Source organism: Thunnus maccoyii, chromosome 4 (assembly GCF_910596095.1).
Source record: "Thunnus maccoyii chromosome 4, fThuMac1.1, whole genome shotgun sequence".
NCBI classification, from domain to species: Eukaryota; Metazoa; Chordata; class Actinopteri; order Scombriformes; family Scombridae; genus Thunnus; species Thunnus maccoyii.
Window position 1 is genome coordinate 26,673,418 of NC_056536.1, and position 19,635 is coordinate 26,693,052.

At 41.0% G+C, this 19,635-nt stretch overlaps 2 protein-coding genes across 2 annotated transcripts; both read left to right on the forward strand.

The window, feature by feature from the left end:
• The first annotated feature begins 78 nt into the window (after window positions 1–78).
• Window positions 79–9,649, forward strand: tfcp2 (transcription factor CP2). The gene is made up of 16 exons (XM_042410109.1): window positions 79–424; window positions 793–981; window positions 2,706–2,857; window positions 3,334–3,410; window positions 3,545–3,650; window positions 3,931–4,037; window positions 4,333–4,485; window positions 4,587–4,697; window positions 4,973–5,061; window positions 5,275–5,323; window positions 6,122–6,215; window positions 6,638–6,728; window positions 6,833–6,939; window positions 7,881–8,023; window positions 8,213–8,264; window positions 8,353–9,649. Exons 2-16 carry the CDS (start codon window positions 860–862, stop codon window positions 8,388–8,390), a joined length of 1,491 nt encoding a protein of 496 aa, XP_042266043.1. The 5' UTR covers window positions 79–424; window positions 793–859; the 3' UTR covers window positions 8,391–9,649.
• Window positions 9,650–10,047: 398 nt separating this feature from the next.
• Window positions 10,048–18,935, forward strand: csrnp2 (cysteine-serine-rich nuclear protein 2). The gene is made up of 5 exons (XM_042409254.1): window positions 10,048–10,793; window positions 13,197–13,369; window positions 13,517–13,779; window positions 14,964–15,260; window positions 16,653–18,935. Exons 2-5 carry the CDS (start codon window positions 13,210–13,212, stop codon window positions 17,616–17,618), a joined length of 1,686 nt encoding a protein of 561 aa, XP_042265188.1. The 5' UTR covers window positions 10,048–10,793; window positions 13,197–13,209; the 3' UTR covers window positions 17,619–18,935.
• The last annotated feature ends 700 nt before the right edge of the window (window positions 18,936–19,635 follow it).

Genomic DNA, 19,635 nt, shown 5'->3' on the forward strand with positions numbered 1-19,635 from the left:
ACAACTAACCTCGTGTTTTATCATGTAGACGAGGTAGATGGCGGTAATGAGCCCGCGTGTTCATTATTAGTACTATTAAATAATACCACGAAGAAGACGAAGCGGAAATTACGGCAGCTCCTTTTCCTGACGAAGCTAGATAAACAAACAAAAGCAAGATATTATATTACATTTATTTCGTAGTCTGAGATATGTATTGACGTTATTTTATTTAAAGCATGTATATCGGGGACAATTTGTTCCCTTGAAGCCCCAATAACAGTAAAAAAGAAGGGCTAACATCAGACTAGCTAAGTTAGCTTGCAGGCTAAAATAGCTAAGTGTTTAGCTCGACATGTTTATTTTAGTGCTGGGCGAAGGAGCGCGACATGATGGCATGAAACTGTCGCAGTGATAGCAAGTGGCTGCACTTCTTTCACTAAAGGTAAGCTATATGTCTTTGCTTGTTTAACGTGACTTAACCAAATAAAAAAATAAAGACGCGTAATAATAATAATAATAATAATATGGCTTAACTCAAGTTGTATGCATCTTAACTGTGCGGCAATGCACGGTTGCATAAAACATGAGTACAGACTATCGTTACCGTTAACCACAACAGCTTTGCATTGTTCAGCATGATAACCTGTTACTGACAAGCACACAAACAGCTAATTTGATCCCTGTGTCTTGTTTGTTTTGTGCGTATGTCGATTAAAGACGTAGTTAGTTGTTGCTTTATTTTAACTGGATTCAAGTTGCAGCCACATTTCAGTGATGGCACATTAATTCCTTCACTTTTCTCCACTGAAGGTTGGTGGGAAACAGGTGAAACTTGGCTCCAGTTTTAACCGGGAAGGCACTCCGTAAGATCGTCATCATGGCTTGGGCTCTAAAGTTGCCTCTCACGGATGAAGTGATTGAGTCCGGACTGGTCCAGGACTTTGATGCCAGTCTGTCGGGCATTGGTCAGGAGCTTGGTGCTGGGGCATACAGCATGAGGTACAGTATAAGTCGAGCCCTCAGTGTCAAGAATATTGTTGGACTGAGTTCTTCTGCTTCTGTTGTTCATTGATATGTATTTGTGACTTAATTTAATACAGTCAAAACTTGTTTGTTTATGTGTTTTCAAGGGGGTGTAGTTGTAAAAGGCAGTGGTAGTAATGCGACCCACAAAGTGATATATCTCTTTCTGTTGACACTTTCTAAAGTTAGTGAAACTGTCTCACCTGCTTGACCTTAAACGTCAGCAGTTTGTGCTTTCACTTGACCCGGAGCTTTAACAGGACAATTTTATGACTTCTGACCTCGACTTGTAGTTTGTTCCTTACGTTTTTATTATTCAAAATTATTGGCAGAGCATGTTTTTGTGGGTATGAGCTGTTTTATGAAGATATTTGCTCTAGTTTAAAGATTAGTTATCAAATTTATTCACGTGCAGTGTTTCATTTCAAGTCGAGGCTGAAATCTACAGGGGTGACCGCACTTTTGCCATCAGGATCTCTCGGCTTTGGAATAACCTGCCTGAGGAGATGAGGCTCGTAGAATCAGTGACTTCTTTTAAATCATCTCTAAAAACCCTTTTTTACAGACCTGCTTTTATGTGATGTTGTATTTTTTATTGCTTTTATTATTTTTATTTATATCTATTTATATTTACATTTTTTAATGTTCTTTTAATTGTCTTTTGTCTCTTTTACCGTCTTTTCTTTCATCATCCTACTGTCTTCTCTCTACTGTGTTTTTGTGTCTTTTGTCTTCTCGTTTTAACTTTATCTGAACTACTTTCATTTTGTGTTCCTTTTGTTTGGCCTTATTGTTTGGCTTTTTGTAGTTATATTACCTTTTGAGTATCCTGCTTTTTTTTTGTCTGTCAAAGAACTTTGTAAACTGTTTTTAAAGGCGCTATATACATTATTATTATTATTATTATTATTATTATTATTATTATTATTATTATTATTATTAATACCACTACTACTAATAATAATACTAATATTCCCTCTGAGCTGGGCTTTGTGTCCATGTCTGTGTGCCTTTTGAGCAGAGAAATGTCTTTACACTTTGGATTTGAACATGAATAGCAGAAGGGAAAATTAATTACCAAATGCATATGAATTGGAAAGCAATACACTTCTGACAGTCAGATGAAAGATGAAATATGATTCGAGCTGTTCTCCGCTAGGTGTTTTTTCATTTGAGGAGGACTTATTCAAGACTTTAATGTCCAAACAGATATTAATGACCCCTGTTGCTTGAAATGTCCTCATGCAGAGATATTGAAAGTTATGTAAAATCAATTTAGATTTTGCTGACTTATTGCTCGGCTAGTGAAAGATCCTTCTCTTTTGTGTCCCTCTCCTGGCTGGTTAAGTGCTCTGTTATATGATACTGTACAAGCTGCAAAGTGCCCACTTGTTCCTGAAATTCTTCTGTTGAGAGGAGCAATGAGATCCAGACTGGATACCTTGGTATTTGGTAGTGTTGCCCTAGTTGCCTCCATTATAACTAATGAACTGCAAAGCTAGAGAACACAATAACCAGCCATTCAGCCTCGAGTGGTAACTGGTGACGGTGGGCAGTGTGAGAGTCTCCTTTTTAATTTAACAGTTTTCAGCTGTCAACATTCATTTCCTGTAGAATTGTTTTATGAAAAGGAAAGAGTGAATTTGTCACAGCTCTGGCAGTTTATTAACAGCGTCGTTTTTGTTTTGCCTGTTCTCCAGCGATGTACTCGCCCTCCCCATCTTCAAGCAGGAGGAGTCCAACCTGCCTCCAGACACCGACAACAAGATCCTTCCCTTCCAGTATGTTCTGTGTGCAGCTACCTCGCCAGCCGTTAAACTGCATGATGAAACACTCACCTACCTCAACCAAGGTCAGCATGTGGATCCCAGCCACAGTGTACTTCTCAGTAAATCTATTGATATCTATACCAAGTCAAAAGTGCCTTGAGGCAAACCTGGTACTCATAGATAATTTATCACCTGGATGACTATGAATATTTTTTGATACATTGGCACCGATATAGCAATACTTTCATGTCTGGCAGTTAAGCCTGTAAATAGTTTATAAGATATCTTTTCCTCCTCTGTAGCACAGATATTGTGATGTATCATAAATGATTACCTGCTGGCAGTGTACTGTATGTGGTATTTTAAAATTGGCTATATAGTAATGCCATAGTTACCACGGGAAACAGTGACCAAACAAGTGTGTGCAAATTATTACTGTGTTAGCATGACTGTGATTAGTTAGACTACCAAGGTTAGATATCAGCTGTGAATATTTGGTGTTTTGTGACAGCCTTGTTGGAATGAAGTGATTTTTTCACATGTGGACTCGTCATTGCAGGGCAGTCCTATGAAATTATAATGCTTGACAATCGGAAAATTGGGGAACTTCCGGAAATCACTGGTAAAATGGTAAAGGTAAGATTCTGACACGCCGGTTCAATCATACGTTACAATATATTTGCACAGGACAAGCATACATGTGTTAGCTTCAATAGCGTTAACATCTGCCTTAAATCCTTTTGTAAAGATAATTTTTTTCTTAATTTCAGAGCATTATCCGCGTGGTGTTTCACGACAGACGACTTCAGTACACAGAGCACCAGCAGCTGGAAGGCTGGCGCTGGAACAGGCCTGGTGATCGTATCCTGGACCTGGGTGAGCACTGGATGAGAAAAATGTCTCGTCCACTTTGATTGTTCCAGAAAGTTCTGGTTCTTATGTGTTGTATTAGATTTGTGTGTGGAAAGTATGTTGCTGTGTTGCCTTGTATGTATATTAACCATCCAATAGTTTTTGGATTAAATCAGTTTCGAATATTGACTGTTAACCTTTAATGTAAACACAAGGTTGAGATGACAGTGCTGATATTGTGGACAAGATGGTGTGCATTAAGAACTCGTTTGATAACAGCCTGTTTTACATTGATCCATTGCAGATATCCCCATGTCAGTTGGCATAATCGACCCCAGGGCTAACCCTACTCAGCTTAACACTGTGGAGTTCCTTTGGGAACCATCAAAAAGAACCTCAGTTTTTATCCAGGTAGCATGATGGACAACACTGATCCTGAATTACTTTGATTCATTAAAAGCAATGACAGTAATCTGAGGTAATTTAGAGCATTCTGGCATTTTAGAGCTAAGCTTGTCAATATTAAGTTTACTCATCTATTGTGTTTGGCAAAATGGCAAGTAATCTGAATGTCATTCTGCAGGCAAGAATTACTAATACAATTCTGCCAAAATCCTGTTAAGTTACCGGTTTTTCTGATCTATGTTTGGTGTTATGTCATCATTCCTGTATATATTTTAATTTTACATCGCTATTCTTTTTTTAGGTTCACTGCATCAGCACAGAATTTACCATGCGCAAGCACGGAGGGGAAAAGGGTGTTCCTTTTCGCGTTCAGATCGACACGTTCAAAGAGAACGAGAGTGGAGAGTACACAGAACATCTCCACTCAGCCTCCTGCCAGGTCAAAGTCTTTAAGGTGAGAGGGATGAGAAAAAAAAAGTCTTGGAAACATTTGTTTTAATCGTCCCTGGTGATGGTGATGTGCCACCTCAATGACCTCTACATGATCTATTTCAGCCTAAAGGTGCAGACAGAAAGCAGAAGACAGACAGGGAGAAAATGGAGAAGAGAGCGCCGCAGGAAAAGGAGAAGTATCAGCCCTCGTATGAAACCACAATCCTTACAGAGGTTAGCATGTTACTTTAAACTTTAAAGGGTCGTCAATGATAAACATAGCTTTATTTACCCATGAACGCCAATGAAGAATATACTGTATGTGTGATAGGAAGTGGGTCAACATCAAAAAGTCTGTATGTATTCCATCTAGAGCTGCAAATAACGACCACGGTGTGGATGACACACAAACAGACGGAGGAGCAAACTGCAGCTCATAACTGGCAGCAGCAAAAATTCATTTCTGAGGTTATTTAAATGTCATAATAACAAGTGTTGGTCTTTCGCAGTGCTCTCCCTGGCCTGAGATCACATATGTCAACAACTCCCCATCTCCCGGCTTCAACAGCACACAAAACAGCTTCCCAGTCGCGGAAGGGTATGTGTGTTTAACAATTTCCATCAATACTTCACGATGAATGCTGGCTGCAGTACGTTAATGTAATTAACCGTAAAACCCACATTGTGGTTGTATGCAGTTAGTGAGGAAAACACGTGACGTTCGGATTCTCCTTATTAATGTAGATGACCACGAGGAAGGAAACCATCATGATCTCAGTATTTTCTAACACGGTCACATTTCCTTTTTTAGAAACGGATCACCAAGCCACCAGCCGGAGCCTGTCGTTCAGGTAGCAGACGTGAGTACAACTGTATTTTCACTTTCTGGATTTATTGCCTGGCTACCTCCTGCCTGCACCGAACCGCTGCGTATTAATATTCACAAACGCAAAGCTGACATCTCGATGTTAAACCTCTGCCTCCCGGTAGATTCACTGAAGCACCAAAAGAAAACCTAAAACAAACAAAAAAATAAGCCTTTCCTGCCTCAAGGTGTGAGTGATAACATTTGTTAATGATAAATCACAAATACAAGGGTCAGATTCAACTTCCTGGAGAAATTCTTTATACCTTAAACTAGCCAATGATTCAAAGCTTCTGGTGTGAAACTTTAGGCAGCTGTCTGGCTGATATGTTTTTATGCTTTACCCACATAGACCTATTGAGAAATGATGGTAAGATTATGTAACCCAAGTAGGATGAATAAACATTAATAAAGCTCTGCACAAATTAATTTGTTGCCCACATTATAAATTAACTCCAAGTTAAATCAATGGTACAAAGATTGGTCAGCAAGATTGGTTAACAAGAGTCTAATGTTCTGTCAGTTTCTGTAATTGTTTGTTTTGTCTAATCACAAGATTATGACTATTCAAAAATTCCTCCATTTTAATGAAACAGGATGAATCTGCTAATCATCTTTGTGCATTCTACATTTTTTTTTCTATTTTAATGTTTTTTTTCAAGTTCAGGACAGATATGACATAAAGTGGCTGTAAAAACACTCCGGTGATTTTAACACAACTTCAGTGAGAACGTTCACCTTTTGACACTGTTGTTATTTTGACTTGAACTCTTGTCTTTTTTTTTTTTCTCAGAATTTGTTACCCACAGCCACACCGCAGGATGCACAACAGTGGCTTCTTAGAAACCGCTTCTCACCCTTCTGTCGTCTCTTCACGAACTTCTCAGGTAAAACAGCCCCCCCCCCCCCCGAATGCAGAATTATTACAAATTCAGCACTTTCATTTTCAGCGGTGGTGTACCTTGAGTGAAGCCCTTGCTGGTGCTGCTGGTCCTGTGTAACATTTTAGAAATTAAAGAGCCATAGAGAAGAAATCTGGTATTATTTAGGTGTTGCAGGGTAGAATAGTGTCGATCGAGGCCTCAACCTGCATGACACAAATCTGCTAAAGTGTCCTTCAGCAAGACACTGAATCCCTGTCAGCCCCCTATGACTGTGGTTTGTCGTCTTTTTTTATATAATTTTGCTGCGCATGTAGTAAAATATTGCACTCCTCCAAAACAAACTTGTTGTATAATTCAGGTTTAGATTTAGAGGGAAGGATTTTACCATATAGATGTTGGGAATAATATCTTGTTTTGTGTACCAGGGGCAGACCTGTTGAAGCTGACCAGGGAGGATGTCATTCAGATCTGTGGTCCAGCTGACGGTATTAGACTCTTCAACGCTCTGAAGGGACGGTGGGTCTTCTTTTTTTTTGTAGTCCTGTCACTTACGAAACATAGCAAGCAAGTCTGAATTTACAGGCGTTTTTGTCGTTTCTCTCTGTGGATGCTGCGTACAGGGTGGTGCGTCCGAGGCTGACCATCTACGTATGCCAGGAGTCTCAGCAGGCACGCGAGCAGCAACCGAAACATGAAAACGGAGACGCTGCCGCCAACACTTTTTTTGGTGAGCGCACGTTCATAGTTCATGGGTAGCAAAGTGAATAAATGAATGTTTGATATACACGGCGTCAGTGTCTGTCTAGCAGACATTGTTATGCACATCACTGCATTGGAATAAAAAGTTATAAAAGTGGTAATCCACATAAAGCACTTTGAGGATTATGTTCATTTAAATTTTGGCAGCATCTTTGCTGAAATGCAACAGAGCTAAAAACAATCAGTTGATTATTCAGAGCAGATTCTCACAGTTGAGAAGCTTGAATTGGAGAATGTTGGAACATGAATTCTTATTTGTTGATATATTACAATAATCATATTACAACAGTGTTTTGATAACAGATTAATCTCCAGTCTCAGCTTCTCAATTTTGAAAATCTGCTGCTTATTATTTCATAGTAAACTGAATATTTCTGGGGTTTTGGAGAGTTGTTCAGGGAGAGCAAGTGATTTGATGACATCAACTCAGGCTTATGGTAATTGTCATGGGCATTCTTCACTAATTTCTTGCATTGTATAAAGATTAATCAAGTAATAGAAATCAACAAAACCACAAATTGTTGTTTTTTACACTTCATTGTGGTGCTGGTACAGGGATATTTTTACCATTTGACAGAACCAGGCTAGCTGTTTTCCCTTGCTTTCAGTCAATGCTAACTTATGCTAAGCTAAGCAGGCCTGCTGGCTCTATATATTTAGCATACTGACACGGTCAGGTAGCAATGGTAGCAATCTTTCCCACATATTAAACTATTCCTTTACATTCGAGTGTATCTCTAGGCTTTTTGTTAAGCTGTGGTTGCTGCTTTTGCTCATGACTACTCCCCCCGGATAATGAATTTATGTCAAACAAGTTGCTGTTGGTGTAGCTCTAAAAAGTAAAATGCATTACTTGCTGTGCACATCGGGCACAAAAAACGAATGACCTGTTTCTCTACCTGCCCGCAGTATATCACGCCATTTACCTGGAGGACCTCACAGCTGCTGAGCTGACAGAAAAGATCGCTCAGCTCTTCAACATCTCACCCAGACAGATTAACCAGATCTTTAAACAGGGCCCCACCGGCATCCATGTACTCGTTAGTGATGAGGTAAGACCCTGTGCTTTTCTATGCTGCCTCTGCTTTCTACCTCCACCAAGGCGACACTTTGACGTATGAGATGACACCTATAGAGACTAGTTGTCATTACGCATACATATTGTGAATTAATACTATATATAATGAGATTATGGACTACTGAGTGTTTCTGCATTTTAACATTTGCTCTCCTCTTCATAGATGATTCAAAACTTCCAAGATGAAGTATGTTTTGTTTTGGACACAATGAAAGGTATTTGAACGTTGTTTTTTTTTTCTATATTTAACACATACCCATGATGGACTTTCTTATTACTGATTATTTTTCCTTTTCTTGCCAGATGAGACAAATGACGGCTACCACATCATCTTGAAGTGAATACTGGGCAGGACAATAGCGTAGCCTTGTTCTCCTTAGACCCGATCCAGTCAGCCCCTCTAGAGCTTCATACTCCCTGCTGTTCCTGGAATATGTGGAGATGCCCCCAAGACACCTCTCGAGGCTGCTAGAAGGAACACGCGACTGAAGCACCTGGCCTCTCCTCTGGCCTCTCCTCACTTACTGTCTTACTTTTTTTGAGGGAGTGACCCTGTTACCACAGCGACGTAACACATTCTCCTTCTCGCCCCCCCGCCATCGTCTCCCTTAAAACGGTTGCATTTTCCCTCTTGTCACTTATGTCTCATGAAAGAGGTTAGTGGCACTTACAGCTGCTATCGCTGTTAGCTTGCTGAGCATCTGGTGTGCCAAAGCTCTGTGCTTCAGAATCGAGTTTGTTGTCTCTTTTATGAAAACAATAACCAAAAAGGGAAAAAAAAAGAAGTCAAAGCGACAAAAGAGAGACAGTTAAACTGACAAGAATTTGGCCTTACTGGGATTCACGTAAGCCGGACTGCAAGAAACACGATATAGCTCATACAATCACACCGTTATACGAAAGCACCACAAGAGGCATCAACAATCAGGACGTTAAGCGAAGCTGTTATGAATCCAGCTGTCCTGTGATTCCTTCGGAAGGCTAACTGTGTCTTTTCAGACTCCCAAACACTGTTAGGATCTTGTAGTTAGTGTAGTATTGGCACTCATGGTTGTTACATATGAATCTTGAATGACGATGAAACACTGTCTATGTTAGCGATCGCAACGGCAACACCAGCAAATCGTCTCCGGTCCTTGTCCTTCCTATTCCTATCAGCTTATTTAGCACATCAGCATTTCATTAAGTTTTTTTGTTTTGTTTGTTTTGTTTTTTTTTTTGGCATTTTCCAACTTTTTTTTATGTAGATCGTTGTTCTAAATGTTTTTTTTTTCAATGAATCATGCATTATGTTGGCAGATTTTATAATCTTTTTAACATACTTATGTTTCTCCGTCATTGTTTTTTTGGATAATACCACTTCCAGATACTACTACATGTAATGAGTTGTTGGGCACACCAGAGCTGCATGTGAAAAGATATGGTTAGTTTATGTTCAATCCATTGTACTGCTTACATGAAATCGATAGCTTGACATTTTAGATATCTTTGCCCCATCTCATCAGCCTTATTAAAATACTTACCCATGTAACGGCCGCCATCTGTTGTCTCTGTCCTGGTAATATTTGCAAAAATAAAATAAAAAAATGTGGTTTTTAAACAACGTCCTAACTGTTATTAAGCTCCTCAGATAATGTTCAAAGGTGATATAATTTAATATACACAGAATATTTTCCTTTGTTTGACAAATGTGGAGGCTTACTACACACATGCACAGTCATTTTGTTGCCATGGAAACTAGTTTTGACAAGACATAATAATGATAATGTCATGTCACTGTAAATCAGGATGAGTGAAGAAGATGCTGCTTTGTGTTAAATGCCATCCATGTGGTTAGACTGTAAAAATTTTATGTCTGCTTTGCTTTCTGCAAAACAAAACAGAAGAAGAAGAAGAAAAAAAAAAAGAAAAATCACTTCATTTCCCAGCATGCCCCGGCGCCGGGCATGCCTGTGATGTCACAATAAGTATATATACGGCTACAGGGAAGAATTTCTTCCTCCATTGTTACATTGTAACAAACGGGGCAGGGGCGAAACGGGGAGAAAGGCGTCTTCTCGTTAGGAAAAAAAAACCCACACTGCAACATTTCTGACACTAAACGAAACGGGGCCAAATCCGCGTTAATGCAAGAAGACTACGAAGTAAGCCTAACCGACTGAACCCGCCCCGGTGAGAAAAAAAAAAGGATAAACGAACACAGATGTCAGCGGATTTCTCCATTGCAAGCAATTCAAGGCTTACATCAGGAAGATAAGACATTCGACTGTTTACATTATTCATGTTGCACCGAAAATGTTGGGAAATAAATCGCAGCGAATCATATGACGTCCCTCTTTTCTTCCCCCTTTCGTCTGTCTTTTTTTTTTTTTTTTTTTTTTCTTTTTTTTTTTTTTAGTGGATAGGCATGCAACATTTAAATGAAACCCGCAGGTCTCACAGAAAGCCCCTGCTCTCTTCGTGATCTTTCAGTGTGCAGAACAATGAGCATGGAGCTTAAGTAGCCTATTCTATAGTCAGATGTTAAGTGTTGCAGATTGACAATCAGGAAAGCTTTCAGGCGAATCACTTCGGGTTACCATTGCTCCACGGTTGCAGTGTGGATACTCGGTTCAGGGATATCGGTTTTGGCACACAAAAAAAGGCATCTTCATAGGGCGTTAAAAGATTGATGTGCAGCTCGCGTTGGAAAAGGGAAACGACCTACGAGTTGGTTGGAAAAAGGGTCCCTGATTCTGCCCCAGGTAAGAGGGTTTAGTATTACATTAACCGGGCGGTTTGCCATTGTGTGCCTGTATGTGTGTGTGTGTGTGTGTATGTGTATGTAAAAACTGGGCAGTATACTGGAGAGAGAGAGAGAGAGAGAGAGGGCGGTTGTCTTTGCCTGTCAGGCTGATAAACATCCAACCTCCCCCAACACAGTTGGCCTGGTCAGTCGCTGCATCCACCAAAGGTGTACCCAGTTATACAAATACCTCATCCACACTGCATGTAAATACACCATCAAGTCACAATTGTCTGTAAACACACTGTAGCCACACTCTTAACAGTCCAACTACTGTAAGTCCTTAAAGGAACAGGAGGGTGATTCTTGATTTTCATAAGGGAAATGAACCTACTATCAAAAATTCAGCCTCTTGCTCTATTTGCTCTATTTATACTGGAGTCCCAGTTGCAAAACGATTCATTTTTGGATCTGCAGGAACCTTTAAGACCAACCCATGTTCGTCACAGCCTCTTCAGGGGTTAAATTTAGTTCAGAACCTCATTCAAAAAGGGAAAATCCACATAAAAACTGAATTTCTGCGCTGTTTCAGTGACTGTGCACAGTAACATGTCAGACAGTTGCAGCATCTCTCCGAGCATGAAGACATGAATCGGTGAGAGAGAGCACATATTCCGTGTTAGAGGTATTAAATCAGGTTTGTATTTTTTCCACAGAAAGCATCCTCATATCCCAGTAATATTACTACGACGGCAGGTGTTTCGTCATTCGCTGTCCACAGAGCAGCTCCAGGATCTGGCTCTGTGTGACATCATTGCTACAGTCTGTCTTCGCTGTTTGGCTTAAGGACAAACTTCACTGTACAGTAAAATATCATAGTAATAACCTTTTTTAAAGGATAGATCCACAATTGTTCAAGTCTGTCCTAAAACAACAGTCAGGAGCCCAAATGAACACTGACACATGTTTTTTCTTGCTGTAATCATTCCTTCCTGTTCATAATGACCATTAACAGATCAGCCTCATGATGCGCTAACAATTTAAGTGATGAGAGACAAAATCCACAAGCCTCCTTCTGTGCAAAAGTGCATTTCAAAGTTTATTCGAAGGTAATATGCTTCAATTGTCCAAATTAGTCAAATCAAGTCAATATCTTGTAAAGTTAAAGTCTTTTTAGTGCCAAAATTCCCTTTTTTAGTCACAATCCTCCCACTGCAGCTGAACAGGAAAACACTGTCTGAGGAAACACAAAGAGGTAATTTTTGTTACTAAAATAACTAACTGTGGAACATTTCCCTTTTTTTTTTTTTTGAATAACTCACATGGCCGAAGCCTCATATTATCTTCAGATAAACTTTAAAATACATTTTCGCTCAAAACGAGGACTGTGGATTTTGTCCACCATCACTTACGTTGTAAGCACATTTCACGACGGATCTTCTAACGGTCAGTATGAACAGGAGGAATGATTACAGCAAGAATTTCAGTGTTCATTTGGGCTCCTGACTGTTGTTTTAAAGGGCAGACTTGAAAGATTGTGAACCTATCCTTTAAGTTTGCATTTTCCCTTTGATAACTGTGAAACCAGAATGGATAACAGCTCATTTGATGTCCCATGTAGGAATGAAGATAAAGCGTGTGACATGTTAACACAGGCCCAGTAAAGATGTGTGCAGACGTAGTGAATCATTAATTACAGTTAGAAGTATCTTACTCATACTAGGAAGATAAGCTTAAGGCACAGTCTTTATGTAAAGTCAGTGTGAGTATTCATTCATCTGGATTGATTGATCTTTAAGATACTAAACTTTGTGAGATGCAGTTCGACCACAAACCTTCAGGACGTTATATAGTCTAAGATATAATATATTCAGTTGCTTTCATTCACCTTGTTTGACCTCCCCCTCTGATGTGATTGATTAGCTTTCAGATTCATTCATATTGACTCCCCCCCCCCCCGCCCCCCCTCCCTGCACTGTTTATAGCTGAATTAAGAGAAGAAGAAAAAAAATGACTGTGAAGCCATACAGATAATTTGCTTCAAGGCTGTTCGCATAAACCGTGCTTGCCTAGTTGCCATGGTGACGTTTCTTCACTTGATGATTTCAAAGTGGAGAGGGGGGTGTAGGGAAGGGGGGGGGGGGGGGGGGGGGGGGGGGGGTACAGAGACAGGAAATGATGGAGCTGGAATACAGATGAAAGGAGACAGGGCCAAAAGCTGTCAAGATGTCACTTTTTTTTTTTTTCCTCTGTGACCTTAGACAGGAACAGTTTGTGTTTAAGCTTTTCAGTTAGTAAACAAGTATTAAACACAGCTCCGCAAATTAATATTCACTCAGTCTCTCTCTGATGCAAATTATCATCATCCTCATCACATTTATACACCCCGATGCTGACTGTGGCTCGACTCTGTGCCCCTCAGACACCGAGTTTCCATGGAGGCAGGTTCGTCCCTCAGCCTCAAACGAAGATATGAAGAGGTGGACAACAGCTCTCCATTCTCTACACCTAAGGACTCTGACGATGACATCTCCAGTAGTGACAGCGCTGACAGCTGTGACAGCCTCAACCCTCCCTCCAGCACCGCATTTACCCGTAAGGAACAACAGAAGACACACATTAAAGGCAATATACCCACTTGAAATCAAACAGTTAATTAGCACACGTATTGAATTACTCATGTGTAACATCGCATCCCAAATCTCTTCTCCCTCTTCCCCCCCCGCCCCCCCCACACATCAGCCACTTCCATCCTCAGACAGCACAAGCCGTCACCGGGGGGGAAACGGGTACGTTTCGACGTGGTGACGGTGTATTACTTCCCCCGGCGGCAGGGCTTCACCAGCGTGCCCAGCCAAGGGGGCAGCTCCCTGGGTATGGCCCGTCACCACTCCTCCATCAGACGCTACACGCTGGGCGAGTTCGCCCGCGAACAGGAAACCAGCCACCGCCACACTTTACGCCAGCATCTGCGCCAAGAAAAGCTCAATGCCCGCAAGATGAAGGTAGATTTAAGACATTTCATCTGATCGGTGGATTAAAGGGATGAGTCTGATAATAACATCTTGTGCCTTTCTTTCTTTGGGTCAAGTATACGGCATGACATGATGTCTTCCAAAATGTTATGTAGCCTTTATTGATCAGAATTTTTGTTAGTGAGCCCTGTGTCTTGTTTTACTTGACATGTAGAACATCTTAAAAAATGAGGGTACATTACTATTTGTAACTGTAAATATAGATCTAGTCGGGAATTGGGTCAAGTGTCTTGACAAAACTTCTGGCCCAATCAGGGGTCTCTTTTGAAAAGCAGATGTTTCCTTTTGCAGCGGTGCAAAGTAATTAAGCACAATTACTCAAGTACAGTTTTGAGATACTTTTTATCCCACTACAGTTATTAGTTACTCTTCAGATTAAGATTTCATGTAATCCCAATCTTTCTGGCTTGTGACTCCTGACGAGCAGCGTCTACTTTGGGCCCTTTGTCACATTATTTATTAGCAGTTCCACCATTTAAACTTCCCTTTCATTCAATACCACTATTGTTTGAGGCTCAATAGAGGTGAACCACTTCAATATTTCACAAAAATAAAAAAGATTAGAGAAAAATGAATAATATTTGTGTGGCAGAACATTTTTCTCCTTTCCTACCCCATTAATCATCTCACCACCACTCAGGTTTATCTTTAGAGGGAGCCGAACCCCAGTTTAGAAACTAAGCTACCAAATTATATGTAAAGTAGTAGTAGTAGTAGTAGTAGTAGTAGTGCAACAGTAAAATGCTGCTTACATATAAAGGCAACAGTATTAACAATCTAATAATGTAATATACATTTATAATAATATGTTAACTACAGGGGCAGATTTCCTGCAGGGCAAATATTTTTACTTTTGATGCTTGAAGTACATTTTATTTATAATACTCCTGTACTTATGTAAGTAGGGTTTTAAATGCAGGACTTTTACATATAAAGGAGTATTTTTACAATCTAGTACTGCTACTTTTACTTAAATAAAGGATCTGAGTACTTGTTCCTCCATTTTCTGTTTAAAAGTTTTACTATGAAGCTGCAGATGAAGCTGTTTTTGAAGTATCAGTGTTGAGGATAATTATCATCCACTTGTGCTTTGAATAGAGAATCAGTCTCATATTGTCTTCAGCTCACAGTTCTACACCGACTGTCATCCACAGCTGACGAGGAACGGCACCGTGGAGTGCGCTCAGGCAGACCTGCTGACTCTGGAGGACGTATCAGACGAGGACCTGGACGTGGACGGGGTGGAGGTTGACGACTGTTTCTTCCTCCAGCCTTTACCCACTAAACGCCGCCGAGCCCTCCTGCGAGCCTCTGGCATCGCCCGCATAGACGCGCGAGAGAAAGCTGAGCTCAGAGCGATCCGCCTTTCACGGGAGGAATGTGGCTGCGACTGCCGCTTGTACTGTGACCCTCGCCACTGTGGCTGCAGCCAAGCTGGCATTAAGTGCCAGGTAAGGATTGCTGGCTTATCTCGTGTGCGTGTGAAGGAAGAAGAAACCCGAATGAGTCAGTCTTCACTGCTCAGTAAAGTCATATGTACCAGCATTTATTTTCACATTTATTTCATCTGAAGAGCAAATGTTTTGCTTGAATTATCAGCCAGTTTTGGATATGCATGAAATAAACATGCTCATTTATTCCATTTAGACTATTCATATTGTTTGAAAAGATGAAAACGTGTCGCTTTAAAAAGTGATCGCATAGATCACATGTGTTCCTGCAGTTCTTCATTGTAATTTTGCTAAATTTACACACTGCATATGTATATATAGTTGACTGTGATATTTTTGGAAACCACAGTGCTGCTTGCCATCAACTGAAAACGTCCAGATCGCTCCGTCTGTCTGTCTGCGTTGGCATTGAAATCCAGTTTCCGTGCTGTAGTTCACCCGTCGCACATGTGCAGAGTAGTTACGGCAGATTTTACTGTGTCATTTTGTTGTTTGTTTTCATTCTTTTTGCCTTCATTCGATAGCAACAGTAGAGATACAGACAAGAAACGCAGATTATATTCAAAGCATTTCTGTACGATACAGATTCGCCGCCAGATCGATGGATTGAGATTGAAATGCATCCGTTGTTTATTGATCAGTAAAGTGAGATCAGAATTATTTTTAAATCAATGCGCTGATGTATGGAATCCATCATCAATCAATCTACTTGTTGACCTCGTCTCTCTAAAACCTCAAGACAAGATAGCATTGATACACAATGATACAGTCAGAATATTAAGATCATTTTACCCTTTTGTGTGTAAATGTATGAGTCAGTGTGTTGACAGTGAAGGATCAGAGCTGCTGCATGATTTGGTTCCTTCTACTGAACAATAAGTAGTGTTTATGATTGTGTGTGTATGAAGTTAGAATAAATAAAACTATTAAAAGATATATACTTAATATTTTTATATTGAAAAAGAAGGAGAATAAAACATTAAAGGCGGTTTCTTTATGCTTGGTCCCTCAGGTTATGACATACTGACATATATTTTGCCTGAGCTGCTCTTTTTCTTCTCCAGTTAGCTTGATTAGTTAGTTGAGGTTAGAAATCGGAGTTTTTAACTTTATAAATGACTCTGTTTTCACTTGTTAGTAGAAAATGCACATCTGTCTCAACCTGACTTATTACACAGTAACCAGATAATCTCTCAGTTTCATTTATTTTTCCTTACCGCAACATGTACTGTGTCATCTGTCAAGCTATAAACATTTCTGCAACTTCCATGCCACTTGTGTTATGGAAGTTGTTATAAGTCATGTTGTAAGTCAGTAAATCTAGGTGTTTACTATTTCCTGTTGGATTAAAATACAAGTAAAACTGAAATAACTTCTGCTTTGTTCCCTCAGGTGGATCGAATGTCCTTCCCGTGTGGATGCTCGAGGGATGGCTGTGGCAACATGGCGGGCCGTATCGAGTTCAACCCTCTCCGTGTCAGAACTCACTACCTGCACACCATCATGAAGCTGGACCTGGAGAAGAGGAGGATGCTGATACAAGGGACTGGGGACCAGTATGCTGAATCTGACCCGACGTCCTCCCCTTCCTCCACTTGCCCCACATCGCCAGACCTATCCTCAGTCGCTGGCCTGGACTCTGAGCTGGAGGAGAGCGAGGTGCAGACGGTCATGGAGGTTCAGGATCTCCTGGCGGAGCAGGACATTCTGGAGCGAGAGAACGAGACAGCCGTGTTGCACCTGCAGAGCGCCGAGGAGCAGGAGAGGAGGGAGAGGGAGGAGGCCGACGGGGAAGCGGTGCAGCAGGAGCTGGGCGCCAGAGGTCTCGCCGAGCAGCCTCTCTGCCTCCTGCCCGCTGCTTTGGGAGGGGAGCTGCCCGAGCAAGCAGAGGTGCCGGGTGTGGATCAGGTGCTCCTGCAGGGTCCGTTCCCCACGGGCGCCACAGTGCTCTGCATCACTGACAACCAGGAGGAGAGCCCCTCCGACCTCCTTAAAGACTCCTCTTCTCTGCTCTACTACCAGCTCAGTCCCATAGAGCCTGTAGCCTTTGAGACCCTGCCCAGAGCAGCGGAGGTGGAGCAGGAGGAGCGCTCGGCGAGAGAACAAGACGCAGGAGGAGGCGAGTGTGTGGAGAGCAAACTAGAAAGAGGAGAGAAGTCGAAGGATGATAGTCCTGAAGAGGTCACCTGCAGGCAGAGTTTGGGCAAGTCTTTGACCAATGTGATTCTGCGCTCAGAGGAATGCGTGGAAGTAGTGGAGGAGAGGCCCTCGAGTCTGCAGCAGAGCCTCCCCGAAGAGCAGTGCCACGTGGAGTCCTGCTTGGAGGGAGAAGTGGATCCACTGCCTCCTGAAGTTTAGTATTAGCGTCTCTGCAGATATTTTGCACAATAGCTTCATCTAAGATGAATAAATTACACATTTCACATTTATTACTGCTATCATCAAGAATGATTACAGGTTGCAATCTCTAATAGTGACTGTCATTGAGTTATGTGGAGAATGAGTATTACAATACATGAGCGAGGGGGGGGGGGGGATGCTGAAAGCACATAGAGATCACTCCCCAGAAGTAATATGGATGCAGTTACAGGGCAACATCGTATGTGATTCTGTCGGGGGTGATGAATGCGGCCTTAATGGAAAAAATTAAAAACACTCGTGTTTAGGAGTCATTTGTCGACGAGACCGTACAGCTCGTAGTGCTTTGTTAATTTCCAAACGCAAGCAAACAGAAAACACAGTGTGTGAATGCTGACATAAGCCTTTAGTTTGGTGATGTTTAAAGCTATCAACACTAAACACAAAATTGTTTTGCAGTGCGCGTAAGAAGCTGATGTAGTTAGATACTTACTGGCTCACTTTCCATTACAGCAAACTCGTGTGCTGTAGTCAAGCCAAATGAAGGCCTCTGATAGTATCCTCTGCTGAAAATAGACCTAATAATCCTGGAAATACTTGTTTTTGTGTACTGTATATGCATTTACAATGTGCAAGACAGAGCCGAGGTTGCTGCTTTTTTTGATCTGTATGCACATTGTGAACAGAGGGGGGGGGGGCAGCGAGCGTTGTGGCTCTGCTGCAATGAGACATGAAGGTAAACCCAAACAGAGCAGCAGACGAGCACTGGCCTTAGCTGATGTTCTCGCTCACCTTGGGCTGCAAATGCAGTCGATTTGTCAGAAAAAAAAAAAAAACTAGTTTACCTGTAATAGTTGCAATGCCTATGATATTACTTATTATTTCTTTGAGTAACGTGTCTTTTGTGGATTAGATACTGTTGGTTTTGAGCAAGCTGAGGTCCTCACAGTCTTTGCTTTTATTATTATTTTTTCGAGTGAAAGGAAACGTTATTTCTTTAATACTCCTAGACTGTAATGCCATGTAGTCAGTCATGTCATGTTACGGTAAAACACCAGAATAGACCTTCCTAGTCTTTCACCTCTTTCGACGAGTTGTGCTCGGAAGGAAGAGCTAATTCTGAACCGAGTCAAATTTCATATGAAGAAAATAGCATTTAAAGAGTCAAAGAAAAAAACGTGAAAGTAGTTACACGACATGATGTGACGTTACTAATTTATGGAGCAGATTGACGACACCCTGAATTTGTATATTTTTTTTGTTCAATCTGTATGTGTGTGTGTGTGTGTCTGTATGAGAGAGAAAGGTGTGTATGCATCTGTGTGTGCATGTACATGTGTATGTACTGTATTAGGGGAATGGGGGAGGGGGCGGGGGGGAGTATATTAGTGAGGATACATATTTTATTCCTGAAAGGTGCTGATGTTACAGATTTACAATTCACTGCTTTTTCTCCCTACCATCACGAGAAATATAATGATAACGAATAAGGAGATATGTTTCTCGATGACTGACGTTAAAGAAGCGAAAGGGTTGGAGAGCCTCTTCGTAGGAACGCAATAGCTACTGCACTGCAAATCATTAACACGGTGATTATGGAATGAGGTGTTTTTTGTCATTGAGTATGTAAAATGCAATCGTATAACATTTCTGGTCATTAAATGTCTTTTTTAAGCTATGTCTGATTAATACTGATCTGCGTAAGTGTGCCGACTCTTCTTACACAAAACCAGTCCTTTGTTTTGTTGCCTACAATTACAGCTGTTGCTTTTTTTTTTTTTTTTTTTGCAACGGCTTGCCTAACAGGGGATGTGCTGCTGTGTATGAGATGTCTGATGTATTTCTTTGCCTTTTTTTTTTCTTTTTTTGTGTTATTGTCTTAATATAAACCCGCTTAAGAGTTGCACCAAAGCAGTGGTTTCAAACCTAATGAAACGATGCATTCATCCATCAGATTTTAACAAAGCAGTCTCCTGTTGTTGTTGTGAGGCTGTAGATTGATTGTGGCCCTTTGTGT

Bases quoted from the DNA above. Each gene is read 5' to 3' on its own strand.
- csrnp2 (XM_042409254.1), top strand. From the start codon at position 13,210: ATGGAGGCAGGTTCGTCCCTCAGCCTCAAACGAAGATATGAAGAGGTG. The intron at 13,370-13,516 runs GTAAGGAACAAC...CCCACACATCAG, and splicing joins CTCCAGCACCGCATTTACCC to CCACTTCCATCCTCAGACAG. The intron at 13,780-14,963 runs GTAGATTTAAGA...TGTCATCCACAG, and splicing joins TCAATGCCCGCAAGATGAAG to CTGACGAGGAACGGCACCGT.
- tfcp2 (XM_042410109.1), top strand. From the start codon at position 860: ATGGCTTGGGCTCTAAAGTTGCCTCTCACGGATGAAGTGATTGAGTCC. The intron at 4,038-4,332 runs GTAGCATGATGG...TTCTTTTTTTAG, and splicing joins GAACCTCAGTTTTTATCCAG to GTTCACTGCATCAGCACAGA. The intron at 6,940-7,880 runs GTGAGCGCACGT...ACCTGCCCGCAG, and splicing joins TGCCGCCAACACTTTTTTTG to TATATCACGCCATTTACCTG.